General features: G+C 28.9%; 1 protein-coding gene across 1 annotated transcript; it reads left to right on the top strand.

Annotated features, from left to right (window-relative positions):
• The first annotated feature begins 557 nt into the window (after window positions 1-557).
• On the top strand, window positions 558-8,300 carry LOC101256971 (alpha-xylosidase 1). Its single transcript, XM_004238889.4, has 3 exons — window positions 558-1,126; window positions 2,466-3,157; window positions 6,116-8,300. The coding sequence occupies exons 1-3, from the start codon at window positions 909-911 to the stop codon at window positions 7,990-7,992; spliced, it is 2,787 nt and encodes a 928-aa protein (XP_004238937.1). The 5' UTR covers window positions 558-908; the 3' UTR covers window positions 7,993-8,300.
• Window positions 8,301-16,453: the final 8,153 nt, after the last annotated feature.

Below are 16,453 nucleotides of genomic sequence, written 5' to 3'. Positions count from 1 at the left end.
GAGATTCAAATAAATTTATTTTTAATCGTAAATTTTTTATAGATTTTTTAACATTTAGAATTATTAATTATTGTGACTTATAGAATTTTTTATGTAATTTATAAATATATAAATTTGATTTCAAAAAATTTAAATATTTCATACGCAAATATTCAATCAAAGTTAACTATTTGACTCTCGAAAAATAAGAAAGTATTTATTTTCCTTCATTCACATCACATGTATTCTATGAATTGCTTAATCCTTTTGCCTACTACCATTTTTTCTTTTATAATACCAATACAAATTTATCTTTATAATAATTATCCTCTCTAATAACAATTTGTCTTGTAAAAATAAATTGATATTATGAAAAAGAAACTACAAGGTTTGAGTATTGAGATTTGATTTATCGAGTCAAGCTAGAAAATTAAATTGGGAGAAAAATATATATTCATATAGGTGTCCCATAAAAAAATAATAAAGAGATTTTGATGGTTCAAAATTAAATATTCATTTAAAGTTGAATGATAAAAGTAATTTTATTGAAAAAGTATGATTATGAGGAAAAGTTTTTTTTTTTTTTATGAGAGTACAGAAATAAATATAATTATATTTCATCAATTATATTATATATTATCTATAATAACAATTTATTGATTTGATTATAATGTTATCTGAATTTGATATATTAAACTTATTTTATCCATTAAAATTCAAATTTTTTATTAATATTTTAGTTTAAAGTTTAGATCTCATGATTCTTAACTCGCTCGATCAGTAGGTGATGGTCACGACTCGAGTGTTACCACCACCTACTATTATAAAAGCACAAAACCCCTAACTGTTACTCTTGCCAAGTGCCCATAGTGAGGCCTTACATTCTTCTTCATTCTTTTCTCCATAGCTATTAAAATAGCTAAAACACCATGAAATTTTCCTTTTCTTTCCCTTTTTTGCTAGTCTTAACAATATGCATAATAGGTTGTGTGAAATTAGTTCACACAGCTCCAACTAAGATTGGCAATGGCTATAGTTTGATAGCCATTGAAGAGTCACCAGATGGTGGACTCATAGGTTACCTCAAAGTTAAGAAGAAAAACAAAATTTATGGCCCTGATATTCCTAACTTGCAGCTCTATGTCAAGTAAGTACACACACAAAAAAAAAACAAAAAAAACTAGAACCCCATGTCCTAGAACTTGCATTTTCTTGATAAAAGTTGAATCTTTTTGTGCTAATTTTTGACAAAAACAGATAAAGATTGAATCTTTATGTGTTAATTGTTGGTAAAAATGGACTCTTTATTTGTGCCTTGATGTTGCTCATTTGCAGCTCTATGTTAAGTAGAAGAAAAAATGAAACCATGTCTTGGACTTCCATTTTCTTGATAAAGATTGAATCTGTATGTGCTAAATCTTGTTAAAAATGGTATCTCTATGTGCTCTGATATTGCTATATTGCTGCTCTATGTCAAGAAAGTAATAAAAAAGACATGTTTTGGACTTGCATTCTTCTTATTATATAGTTAATTCTTGATAAAAATTGATTCTTTATGTGCTAATTCTTTATAAAAATGGAACCTTTATGTGCCCTGATATTGCTCACTTGATGCTCTTTCTCAAGTAAGTACACAAAAAAAGTAAAAAAGTGTCTTGGACTTGTATTCTTCATATTATACAGCTAATTCTTGATAAAAAAATATATGTTTATGCTCTATTGGACAAAAAAAAAAAAAAAGAACCCCGTGTCTTGGACTTTCATTTTCTTGATAAAAGTTCAATCTTTTATATGATAATTCTTTCATAAAAATGAATCTTTATGCCCCATTGCACAAAAAAAGAAGAAGAAAAAGAACCCCATGTCTTAACTTGCATTTTCATATAAAAAATTCAATCTCTTATATGATAATTCTTTGATAAAAATGAATCTTTATGCTCCATTGCACAAAAAAAAAAAAGAACCCCATTTCTTGGACTTGCATTTTCTTGATAAAAATTCTATCTTTATGTGCTAATTCTTGATAAAAATTGTATCTTTATGCTCTACTGAACCAAAAAAAAGAACCCCATGTCTTAGACTTGCATTTTCTTGATAAAAAATCAATCTTTATGTGCTAATTCTTGATAAAAATTGTATCTTTATGCTCTACTGAACCAAAAAAAAAAGAACCCCATGTCTTAGACTTGCATTTTCTTGGTAAAAAATCAATCTTATGTGCTAATTCTTGATAAAAATTGTATCTTTATGCTCTACTGAACCAAAAAAAAAAAAGAACCCCATGTCTTAGACTTGCATTTTCTTGGTAAAAAATCAATCTTTATGTGCTAATTCTTGATAAAAATTGTATCTTTATGCTCTACTAAACCAAAAAAAGAACCCCATGTCTTAGACTTGCATTTTCTTGATAAAATATCAATCTTTATGTGCTAATTTTTGATAAAAACTGTATCTTTATGCTAAACTCTGTTAATTTTTTCTTCTAGGCATGAGACAGATAATCGTTTGAGGATTCATATAACAGATGCAGATAAGCAAAGATGGGAAGTTCCTTATAACTTATTACCAAGAGAATCACCTCCATCACTTAAACAAACAATTGGCAAATCAAGAAAAGGCCAACTTCCACTTTTGTCCAATCAAAAATACTCAGGAAATGAGTTAATGTTCAGTTACACAAGTGATCCTTTTAGTTTTTCTGTTAAAAGAAAATCAAATGGACAAACCATTTTCAATTCAAGTAGTGAAGATTCTGATCCATATAGTAATTTGGTATTTAAAGATCAATATCTTGAAATATCAACAAAATTGCCTAAAGATGCTTCATTATATGGTCTTGGTGAAAATACACAACCTCATGGTATTAAAATTTACCCAAATGACCCTTACACTTTGTACACAACAGATCAATCATCAATCAATTTGAATATGGATTTGTATGGATCACATCCAATGTATATGGATTTGAGAAATGTGAATGGTGAAGCTTATGCTCATGCAGTTTTGTTGATGAATAGTAATGGTATGGATGTGTTCTATAGAGGGGATTCATTGACATACAAAGTGATTGGGGGTGTTTTGGACTTTTACTTCTTCTCTGGGCCCACACCTCTTGCTGTTGTTGATCAATATACTGAATTTATAGGAAGGCCTGCTCCTATGCCCTATTGGTCCTTTGGTATGTTTCCTATCTTTAAAACTATTTGTCTTATCTCTTTAATTCTTCAATTCAATTGCATTAATTGGTGTTACTTTTTTGGTATTTAGTTTTTGGTTGGTGTGGTTTCAACTTAGTTTAGTTGTGTATTGGTAGGGGCTTGCATGTATACTAGTTGAAAACAAAGGGTGCATTTAAAGTTGAAGTAACTAAAAAGTTAGATGTTCGGTATTTAAGTTGAGAAGGGTAGATAGACAGGTCCATTATTTTCAAGTTTTGAAAGTTGCCATTGATATATAGTTGAAATAGAAGTGACTAAAACTTAGATGGTCAATAATTAAGTTAAGAAGTGTAGAGGGATGGGTTCGTTATTCTCGAGATTTGAAAGTTGTGTTTGGCCATAGACAAAATTTTCGATCATAGAATGGAAAGTGTTGATATCGAGTTTAGACATAAAAGTAAAAAGACTTTTGTCCGTCAAGACTTTGATAAAAAAGAAGAAATCGCTTAATGTGTTTTGGCAGATCTGGACCTAAAACCTTATATATTTTTTCTCATATACAATGTATACATGATATACATTGAAATTTCATAAATTGTGATGTATTGTAGATCAACTTAAAGAAAATTGTACATTGTTAATGAGATACTAATTCTTGATTAACTATTAATTCAACCCTTTAATTTTATTGGGTTATAAAACAAATAGACATATGTGAATTCTACCTCTTTTGTTTTTTTGTTTACATTTGAGCTAGTAGCTTAGATTCCCGTGACTTGTCCTTCAATAAGTTTTTGGCTGTTCCTTGTATAATTTATTTGTTTTGGAGGTATATATAAATGCTTAATCAACAAAGTAATAATTTTCTCAATTTATTAGCTATGAGTTTTTTCTTATTTATCTTAGTTTTGATTGAAAAAATTGTGCGATGTTTGTGATGGTGGGATAGTTGATTTATAGGTAAGTAGATCGACCATAATTATCATTAAAGAAAATGCCTAATAAACGTATATATCATGTATTTATTTATTTATGACTTCTATAATAGTATATCTCTTTCTCTTATCGTAGATATTTTTCAGTTTGACACATTAACTCGAACTCCTCCTAATTAAACACTTTTACCATTATATATATATATATATATATATATATATATATATAAAAGAAAACCTAGGATGCCAATTAATAACAACTCATGGAATTTCATGGAAAAGAAAGCAACATGATTATTTTATAATCACACTTGAAAAGGATTGCAACTTTGAAATGATTGAGTAGATGAAAAAAATCTTGTATGATGTGGACTATTTTTAACATTTTATGACCTTTTTAATTTTGGCTAATCATCATTACATGTTTCATTAGACTAGAATTTTTTCTTTGATCTTTTACATGTAAGTAATTATATGTTCTCTCCTTTTGTTTCTTTTTATTTCTAGAAAAAAGTTGAAACTACTTTTTGAATTTTGACTATAAAAAAAATCTTTGAGTTCTCATGCTCTATTTTTCTCACACAAAAAATATCTTCTAGCTAGGTCCACATAAAAAGTATGCATCAAAGCAAAACATTTAGAGTTTTTTTATTATTATAAAATTTAATGGGGGGCCTTTCTTGAGGGCACTATGAAATTTTTGCCTTTAATATGTCTCCAAAAAGAAAAAAAAATAGTTTGATTTAATACAATGTTTTCTTTAATGACGGGGATGATTTTGAACTTTTGATTATTATCTAACGTTTTAATAACATTGACCATGGTCTAATGTATCTCACAAAATTTTCAATTTACCTACAAATGATCTCTAGACCTTACGTGAATACAGAATACTTTTTATATCTGGAGGTCTTAACCAATTATTTTATAAGTAATTTGATTATATAAAGTGATTTGCTTATGCGATGTATGGATGTAAGTTACTTCTTTTATTTCAATTTATCTGTCTTGCTCTTTTTTTAAGTCCTCTTTAAAAAAGAATATCTCATTTTTTGTGTGTGTGATTCTTTAATTTCAATTTTTGACATATTATATTTAATACTACAAGAGTAAAGAACATTTTGACACATTAAGTATATCTTTAGTGTAAGACCATAAAAACGTAGAAGATCTTCTTTACTTTAAAAAACTTCATGCTAAGTTAATATAATACAAACAAATTAAATCGGAGAGAATATCCCTTTGTTTTTTACTCATAACCAACAATGTCCTTCATTAGCTGGTCCAGGCAAAAAAAAAACAAGTGTCATACAAGAAAACAGCATCATAAAGATCTTTGTTTGATGTTGTAGTCATAGTAGGTATTACCTTCCCTACATAGTTGTAAATTTGAGCCATCACATCAAATTTTAATTACAATTTCTAAACTTTAGTTACACTTTTATATTAAGGTCCCAATTTGATGTAAACCTTTTAGTAGCATTACTGTCTCCAGTTGTATAATTAGTTGTAATAGGACCCTATTGAATTCAAACATTTAACTATAATAAGGGGTCTAGAAAATAACAAAGTACATGCTAGGATATTGCTGGTAGAAGGTAGCAGATATGATAAGAAATCGGATCGTATAAGTATTGTCCATCCAAAACCATATAAAGATACAAATTTTCCAACCTCCTTAAACATCTCGAGTGTAAACACTGAACAATATAAGATAAGGATCCAACATCTGGTAAAATAATAAGACTATTGACCTTATAACACCTAACTCAAATTCAAACGATAGATCAAGGGGTGAGGATTATTCAAGCCTGGTTTATCCATAACTCAATCAACGTGGGACTCATAACATATGTATAACCTATGTTGCATGACTTCAAAAATGTTGACGGATGCGTGTTAGATCCTTAAAAAGTATTTGACTACTAAACTTTTTTGGAGAGTTTGAACAGCATAGCAAAAAACTACTAAACTTTGAACGTAAACTACTATTGTATTTCAAGATTCAATGTTGTAACTATGTGTTTGTTTATATTGCTATAGGTTTTCATCAATGTAGATGGGGTTACCATAATTTGTCTGTGATTGAAGATGTTATTGCCAATTACAAGAAAGCAAAAATCCCTCTTGATGTTATATGGAATGATGATGATCATATGGATGGGAAAAAAGACTTCACCCTTCATCCTGTTAACTACCCTGGCCCAAAGTTGAGAGCTTTCTTAAAGAAAATTCATGCTGAGGGAATGCATTACATTGTGATCAATGATCCTGGAATTGGAGTTAACAAAAGTTATGGTACTTACCAAAGAGGTTTAGCCAATGATGTTTTCATCAAATACCAAGGTAAACCATTTCTAGCACAAGTCTGGCCTGGTGCTGTTCATTTCCCTGACTTCCTCAACCCTAAAACAGTTGAGTGGTGGGGTGATGAGATTCGACGATTCCATGAACTTGCTCCTATTGATGGACTATGGATTGACATGAATGAAGTTTCCAACTTTTGTAATGGTTTGTGCACGATCCCCGAGGGTAGGATATGTCCTAATGGGACAGGTCCTGGTTGGATATGTTGTTTGGACTGCAAGAATGTAACGAAAACAAAGTGGGATGATCCGCCTTACAAGATTAATGCTTCTGGTATTCAAGCTCCAATAGGGTACAAAACGATTGCTACGAGTGCAACACATTACAATGGTGTTAGGGAATATGATGCTCATAGTCTTTATGGTTTCTCTGAGACTATTGCAACTCACAAGGGTCTACAAGCGATAGAGGGGAAACGTCCCTTCATACTGACTCGTGCCACGTTTGTTGGTTCAGGACATTATGCTGCACATTGGACAGGGGATAACAAAGGAACTTGGGAGGATTTGAAGTATTCAATCTCAACTGTCTTGAACTTTGGTATGTTTGGTGTTCCTATGGTTGGTTCAGACATATGTGGTTTTTACCCCGCGGCTCCTCCTTTGGAGGAGCTATGCAACCGTTGGATTCAAGTAGGCGCGTTCTATCCCTTCTCAAGGGATCACGCAAACTACTACTCACCAAGACAAGAGCTTTACCAATGGAAAAGTGTGACTAAATCTTCGCGTAATGCTTTAGGAATGAGATACAAATTGTTGCCCTATCTCTACACATTGAGCTACGAGGCACACATAACCGGAGCACCCATTGTAAGGCCACTCTTCTTCACTTTCCCAAACATTCCAGAGCTTTACGAGTTAAGCACTCAATTCTTGGTAGGAAGCAATGTCATGGTCTCTCCAGTGCTAGAAAAGGCTAAAACTAAGGTAAACGCGCTCTTCCCTCCAGGTACTTGGTACAGTTTATTCGATATGACACAAGTCATTGTCACAAAAGAGCCACATTACCGATCACTTGATGCACCATTGCACGTAGTCAACGTGCATTTGTACCAAAACACCATACTACCAATGCAACGCGGAGGAATGTTAACCAAAGAAGCAAGGATGACACCTTTCACAATCGTTGTAGCCTTCCCACTCGGGGCATCAGAAGGGGTAGCTAAAGGAAATCTCTTCCTCGACGATGATGAGCTTCCTGAGATGAAACTAGGAAATGGGAAGTCAACATACATGGATTTCCACGCGACAACTAGTAATGGTACAGTGAAGATTTGGTCTGAAGTTCAAGAAAGTAAATACGCGTTGGATAAAGGTTGGTACATAGAAAAGGTTACTGTGTTAGGATTGAATGGAATTGGAGGTGCATTTGACATTCTTGTTGATGGAAGTAAAGTTGAAGATACTTCAAAGTTGGAGTTTGAAACAGAAGAGCATAAGTTTGTAGACAAATTGGAAGATGGAGGTCATAAGAAGAGTATGATGCTAGATATTAAAGGATTAGAGTTACCAATTGGTAAAAACTTTGCTATGTCTTGGAAAATGGGGATTTAAGTTTAGTTTTATATTTGGTGTGGATAAAAATTGCCTATGTTTTTAGTTAAGTTAGTTATAAGGTTATTGATGAAAAATAAAAGGAGACTTTAGTTTAAACTAAGCTTTTAATTTCCTTTTCTATTTTTCATACAAAAGAGATTCAAGTGTATTATTGATTTATGTTTTCTGTATGAGTTTTACTTCATTCTTGTTGTTGACAAATTGAAATCAAAGTGCTTTATGTAAAAGTGTTTGGAATTTCATTGAAGGTGTGTCTTGTATCTAATGTTTTAGGTCACTATAAATAACTCAATATTCCCTCTAAAGCACCATTTGTTATTGTTCTTTTCTTCATTATTGTCAACGTGACTTCTTTTTACTGTGTTTTCTTTTGACCTTATATAATATGGTTTACTTGAGCTAAGAGTCTATCGAAAAAAAGTCCCTCAAAAATTAAGTATACATCATTCGGACTCCACTTCGATAGGATCAAGTCTTATTAATTAGAAATGGGCCTGGACTACTTATTGGGCCTTATCCATGTTAATAGCTATCAATGAAGGATATGCAATGTTAAGAGGGATCAACACGTAGAAAACATATTATTTTGTTTATTTGCATTTATTGAGTACTTTATTTACTAAAATGAGTATCGAAAACACTTCGAGTTATGCTGAAAACTAAGTGAGAACGTTATTGATATTGGAGAAGTACATATTATTTATTTACTAACATGAGTATTAAAAACACTTTGAGTTTGTCTTATCTGTCTCAAAAAAAAATTATATTTTTCTCTTTTTAGCAATTTTATATTTCTAACTTTTCACTCAATATGGTAAAGATCATAAGATTGAAAGATATTTGGTAAAACGTATGAGATTCAAAAGTTATGTTTACATTTTTTTATTTCGTATCAAATTAAAATCAGATAAATAAATTGAAATAGAAGGAGTAATTAGCTAAATGAAACCGGTGCTAATCATTCATCAACTCTAAAATTTTTAGTTCATTTTGATAATATAAAAAAGTAAAAAATACATTATGGGAATTATGGGCCCAATAAATGATATCCACGTTGTGGGCCCATTTCACGCATGAATCAAGAATGAATCTTAGGCCCATTTCTCCCTGTTCTTTTTGAATATCGACTAAATTTAAATTTGCGATAAAAATCCAAGGTAATAACACTTCTTGTGAAATGTGAGTATGTATTCAGAGATGAATAGCTCACACCCGAGACTTCTGATTAAGAATGAAGAGTCTGTGCTCAGAGATGAGTAACTCATACCCGAGAATAGAGGCGGAGCCAGAATTTTCAATAAGGGAGTTCAAAACTTGTAGAAATAGGTAGCTGAAGGGGGTTAGACATCTACTATATATACATATAAACTTATTTTAACCATATATAAATAATATAGTTTTCCTTCGAAGGGGTACCCCTTCACTAAGGATAGCTCCGCCCCTGCCCAAAAATTCTGATTAAAAATGAAGGAATACTTATCATTCTATCACGTCCTTAGTCAGATCCATTTCCCACTGTTTCTCATACTTAAAACCACATCATTTTATGTACCCTTCTAGGGAGCAAACTATACTTTTATTTGTTCACTATGGCCCCAATAATTAATAATTTCACGCGTTTGAGCCCTTCCAACTTTATTTTGGTCTCTATCTAATGACATAGATTTGTTGCATAGCACACATCAAAAGGCAGGGATGTCGAATAAGCGGGTTAGATAAATTTTTACAAATATAATAAGTTAGAGTTAATATATTTATGTCTAAAATTTTTTGGTGTGAGATGAATCGGTACAAGTGATCATAACTTTATCTGCTCAATTCTTTATTTGATTCTATATTATCATTATTATTTTCATAAATATATATCCATTAAAAAAGATTGAATTCGTCAAGTTTAAATTCAAGAAGTTAGCATCTTGCTGCACCAACCTAAGTGTAAGGATCCAAGGAGGGACACCCATGCCCAATAATGGTGCATATCTAAGTCAACCTGCAGATATTTGAGGAATCCCAATATAAAAAAAAAAGATATTTTTAAAAAAAAATAGAAAAAGAAGACATTATATTGTGTATATCACTTAAGAACTTTCATTATTTTTGAAAAAAAAAACAAAAAGAAATTGCAATTAAACAGATAATTCGCAAGTAATTTAAGTTGTTTTTCGAAAAAATTACAATAACTTATTTATATTTAGAAAAAACAAGTGTTCAAATTGTAAATAGTTAAAACATCGCAAGTAGCTCAAACAAAAAATTTACAAGTAACTTTTAAGAGGTCTTATAATAACGTAACTCTATAAATAAAAAACTAAATCAATTTATTTATTCATCAATTTCAACATTTACAAAGTGATTTTTATTTCAATTATTTTTTCAAACACAATATCATAGCAAGATTCATTTTGGAGTGATCTTTGCCTAATTTTACACATCTCTTGTTACTTATATTTATAACAATCACAAAATCGTATTTCTTTATAATTTCATAAAAATTTAAACTCGTTATGACCCATGACATATTTTAGATTATTTCATAATAAAATAATATGGAATTGACACGTACATATAAAATCCAATTCATCACTACACCAAGTGCTGAGTTGTAAATATGCTGCTTGCAAAATCCAATTAAATCACAACAACAAGAAAAAAGATGCAGAAATTTATAGAAAATAAATTAAAATATAAAAGCACAATTATCGAAATGTGATACTGAAGACTGCAACTGCTTTACCTAGAAAAGAAAATGAAAATAATGTCAAATAATTGAGCTGACCACCAAAGAATGTGTTTACAATGTTTTTGCTTTAATCAGAAGTCTTAATTTTATATTTTAAATATAAAAAAACTTTTATTCGTTACGAAGCATTTCGTCCAAATGAATTTAACGTCATGCGAGTTTAAAGTTTAAATAATTCAATATTAATTGAAATTTAATATGAATATCGAACATTCGTACGTGTGTTTCTGCATTGGGCTTTCAACCCATTTTGAAAGCTTTGATTTTAGTGGAAGTGGGCCTCCACGTAGGCGCCTCCAGTCCACTAGAGCAGCCCACTTGTGCATTTGGTCAACATGCACTTTCATTTTATTTTTATTTTTGGAAAAAATAACAAAAATAACAAACATAACAAAGCTTTATATTTATAATTTTGATGATTGCACTTTGTAACTATAGTATTATAAGTTATGTAGGTTATGATTTGTATATTTCATTAGCTTGTTTATATATTTTGCTTAAAAATATACAAACAAGTAAGTTTATACAAATGATGTATTAAAGCAAATAAAAGTCTTATATTGATTGAAAATAAATTAATAATCTGTTTCTATAAATTAGATTTATCCTCTCCTTCTAGTCAAGTAAACGTTCTATTTATAAAAATTTAAAACTTTATAACAACGACTGATTGTGAATTTTTACTCAATGAGAGTGACACTCACATATATAGTGAGCCAAACAGTAAATGCAGGAGGAATTTAGGCACATCAATATCCCTTTGGAACATTTAATTTACCATGTACTTTTTAGGGGAGCATAATATTATTATTTTTATTTATTTTCAAAAAAATAAATCTCCATCAATATAGGTCTCCACAATTAATATTTTCACGCATTTGAACCCTAAAAACTTTATTATATCGATTTGATTTTTATCTACTTGTTAGCTGACACAGAGATATAATAATGTGACATTATTACTAACAAACTATATAATATAACAAGAAGGTAATGAATACAAGTGAGATAGCATATTAATAATGTAGCCACCTTATTTTTAATATTTACAACAACCTCTGTGCAAGAAGGCCTGCCCATACACAATAATTGTGTATATAAGTTGATTTTCTCCCTAGGTATTTAATGAAACACTTCAAAAAAAAAATATCAACAAAATCTGGTAAAAAAGAAAAGATAGCATTTTTAGATTATAAATAGATGATAATTATCATAACTTTAATATACGATGTGATATTGTCTGCTTTGATTTAATAGAACTCATGATTAGCAGTTAGTACTTTTTCAACTAGTCGAAGAAACCGGACATATAAAAGGTAAAAGTCTCGGAAAAGAAATTCAAAATCGCATGATAATGATATAGTCAATTTATGTTGATGGTATCAACTGATTTTCTTACGTCGAAAAATTCAGACTTTGGAGTAGGACAAAATGAATTTATTTTGTTATATATAAGTTGTTGAATTTTTTGAAACAGGTGTTAATTCTATTATAGTGACAAACGACATTCAAAAATCAATATATATTATTTTTTATATCTTTAGTTTAATTAGACTACAAAACTCAAAAATATTTAGTTATTTAATTTCATGTTAAGTTAAAATCAGACGAATTAATTAAAATAAAATATATATTTTAAGACGAGTCACTTTGGATATAAGTCAAGGAAAGCATTCCTCCTTTTTGTACTATTGTTTTGGAAGAATTAATAAGGAAAAAAAAACCATTTCATGGATCACATCGTCAAAGAAAAATCTTAGTGGAAAGACAATTTTGATTTCTTGAGGTGACGTTTTCCTAATTGGGAGTAAATAATAATAATAATGATAATAATAATATTCATCCCTAATTTAACGTGTACATATACACCATATTAGGGTTTGTTTAGGTCGGTTCACTTTGATTTTATAGTTTATTTCTGTAAACATGTTAAATTGTTATTGAAATATTATAATATTGATTTATCGATTATTGATCGTTACCGTTTAATTTTTTATTTAATTATTATGATTTGACACAAAAAGAATTCATTGAAATTCACTTAAAACAAAATAACAATCAAATGAACCCATGCACACAAGTTCACAAGATGCATCCGATTAAAAAACAAACATTTTTAAATGATAGAATAAAAAAATGTTTAAGATTGTCAGAATTAAAAGTAGGAAATTTAAATTTTAAGTGAAGTACTATATAAATATAATTATTTAATTTACTATTAATTCATCAGGTTAATGCATTAAGAAAGCATTTCAAACTGTTAAGAGTCGATAATTTAATAATAAAAAATATAAATTATTAAATTAATGACTCAATAGTCATTATTAATAAACTAATAACTTCTTTTTTAAATTTAAATCATCAATTTTAATTTGATTTTAAATGATGGACCGACCCAATATCTAGCGTATCAGTCGTGGTCGTATAAAACTCACTACACGTCACATATCTTTTGTATCACATCACTTTTTACATAATGTATTTTCTGAAATTTTGTATGATTTGAGAGTAGAGTGTGTATAAATTATGTATTTTTGATATATGACATATAAAAAGTGATTTAAATTTTTATAAGAATACGTGGAGTTTGAAATCTAAATTAAAAAAAAAGTGATCAAAATAAGTCATTATTTTAGAAAGTAATTAAAATAGATTTAATGAAAAAAAATTACTTTATCTAATTAGTCTCATAAGGTGTATATTTTAATATGCAATGAGATTATTTATTACACTTTATAAAGTGTAAGTTTTTTTACACGTTATAAAGTGAAACTTTTTCTTATATATTACAAAAGAGAACATCTAGGAGCGAAACCAGCCTTTTGTTAAAGGTTTATCTATATAATATAGGTTGACTTTCTTCGATTAATTTATGTATCGAATTATTCAGATTTTAAACTTTTGTATTAAAAATTATTACTTCACCACTAATCGCATCTTATTTATTTATCTCTTCGTAATATCTTAAATTAACCTTTATTTCTCTTCGTAACCCCAAAAAATAAAATAAAGAGAAGTTAAGGAAAGTTCCTCTTTACCAAAACGAAAATATAATATATAAAAAAAAAAAGTAAAGTAAATACACATAGATACAGAGAAAATAGAGCACGTCAAAAGTTGGGCCTGGGCTTTTATTCCACGTGTCAAGTTTCACATTGGGCCTTCCGCCCCATTATATTGGCGGGAAAAATTATGGAGGGAAATTAGTGACATGTGGGACCCACTTTGGCGGGAAAACGAAGCAACCATTCGGTCCACTTATCTACATTTACGTACCCCACTTCTCCTCCTATTACTCAACAATAAAAAAAAAATTAAAAGAATAAATTACATTTAATGATTTTTTTTATATTTATGATTATTAATAAAAGAGATAATGCATAAGCACTTCCTCGTGAATTTATTTTATTAAGAATTTTTTTATTTTTTTTCAGCATTCGTGGCACTATCTTATGGGCCCAATGTTAATTAATTTTTTTTCAAGTTAGTGTCACGTAAACCAAAAAGAGGATTGAAGGGGTTCCGTACATTTTCCCTTATATAAAAGGGCAACTTTTACATATAGCAAATAAAAAATTTATATTTGTATGTTATAGCAAAGTTTGCATAATTGCGCTCCATAACAAACATAGAAACTGTATAACTTGCTATACATATATAGTTGAAGCGATTGTATAAAACGAAATGTATAAAATAAGAAAGAGAAAGACACTTGGGCAGAGAACTGTATAAAAATGAAGTGTATAATACGAATTGCATTATTATAAGTGTATAGAACAATTATATATAATTTAAATTTGTATGAAATGAGAAATAGAGAGACAAAAGAGACTTGGCAAAGAATATACAATTGAATCGAATTGTATAAAACGAGAAAGAGAGAAATCAGATACAATTTGAAAGTTGTATGAAACGAGAAAGAGAGAAAGGCAAAAGAAATTGGACAGGGGAGTATTTTTATTGTATGATTATAAGTGTATAGGACAAAAATGTATATACTTGCATCTGTATATAAAATTTCTCACGCTTTATACAAACAGAAACGCAATTTATACATTTCGCTTCTGTTTGTATAAGTGAGAAAGGCGAGGGTAGCGAGCAAAATCTGGAAGAGGGGAGAGAGGGGAACAAAAATATATGTATTTATACAATTTTTTCTGCTTATATAATTAGAAATAATTTTTATACACTCGTGTTTGTATAAAAAGTGCGGAAGCGAGCGAGAAATTGGGGGGATAGTGGCGAGCGAGATGTTTGGGAGAAAGGCGTACGACAATTTTTTGCAAACGTTTGATATGAAGCACAATTAAATCAAACTCTATCTAATCCATTTATTTTAAGTTATTAATTTGCTATTATATATAACTTTCCCAATATAAAATACTATTATTCATAATTTACTCAAAATTGTGTAAAATATAAAATGGTATTTTGTGTTGAAAGAGTAAAACTCGGTTACTATTTTCTATTTTTTCTCTTATATAATTGTGCTTGGTTTAGAATGATTCAAAAGAAAGAAAATTTATTTTGTTATTCATTACGAATGTTATTTTAGTTATAATTAAAGGCAGATCTATTATCAAAATAATAGGCCAACGACCCTCAATTAGGCTTAGAAAAATGAATGGGATAAATTTAACATGATCACATCAATTAAAATAAAGAAAATATAGTATATGTAATTAAGCCGTTTTTAATTGATAATAACGAAAAGAAGGGAAATAAAAAAGCAACGGTTTTTATATAATAAAGATAATAAAAAGAGAATTAAATTCAAATGGCTGATAAAAAGCCACAAAACAATATGGTATAGTACGGAAACACGTGCATGGATATTTACGTATACTATATGATGCACATTAATATAACATACATACATAAATTAAAAAATAATAAAATAATAAAAAATAATTTTAAAATTGAAGAGCATAATTATTACATTTATTTATTCTGTCGTGGGAGATGAAGGATCACGTGATAGACCAGTATCTTAGTGGAAAAAATATCTACGGTAAAAAAAAATAATACTCATATAAAACTAAAAAATAAAATTATAAGATAGTATCAAGTTAAAAAATGTATTTATATTTGTTAACTCGTAGGGGCTATAGAATGTATTTCACCAAAAAACTAAGAAAAATAATTTTAAATTCAAAATACATATTATTTATTTATTTATTTAATGTGTTGTGCGTAGTAAGGAGTCACGTGATAGACAAATATCTAAGAGGGAAAATATTTTAAAAATAAATATAGACAAAGTGCACAATGCAGAGCACTGTACTTTTAATTAAAAATTCTTAATTTTAATTTAATACAGTATCTTCTTTGAGATTAAAGTGGTAGTTAGGTAGTTTATTAGATTTATGTAAGTATTATCATGTAGATATTAATTATAAGAAAATTGATTTATTTTTATTTTATATAAGTATTAATTATGAAGATTTAAATTAACCCTATAATATTTTTTATTTAAAAAAAATTATATATTTATCTAAAATTTTGAGTAACTTATTTATTTTAAATTATTAAAGAAGCCCAAAAGAATCCATTAATTTAATTAGAGAGAATATATTTATTGTATAACAGAAATAAAAAAGGAACAGAAACCTAGTCATAGTCCATAACTACTACGCATATGAGATTATGGTCAACTACCAATATATAATATATTTTAATTTAGGAAAAAAGAATAAATATAATTTTTCATCATATTTT

The sequence above is a fragment of the Solanum lycopersicum genome, chromosome 5 (assembly GCF_036512215.1).
Source record: "Solanum lycopersicum chromosome 5, SLM_r2.1".
In the NCBI taxonomy this organism is placed as follows: Eukaryota; Viridiplantae; Streptophyta; class Magnoliopsida; order Solanales; family Solanaceae; genus Solanum; species Solanum lycopersicum.
The sequence above is the reverse complement of the archived record's forward strand: the minus strand, read 5'-3'. Positions and strand labels throughout refer to the sequence as shown.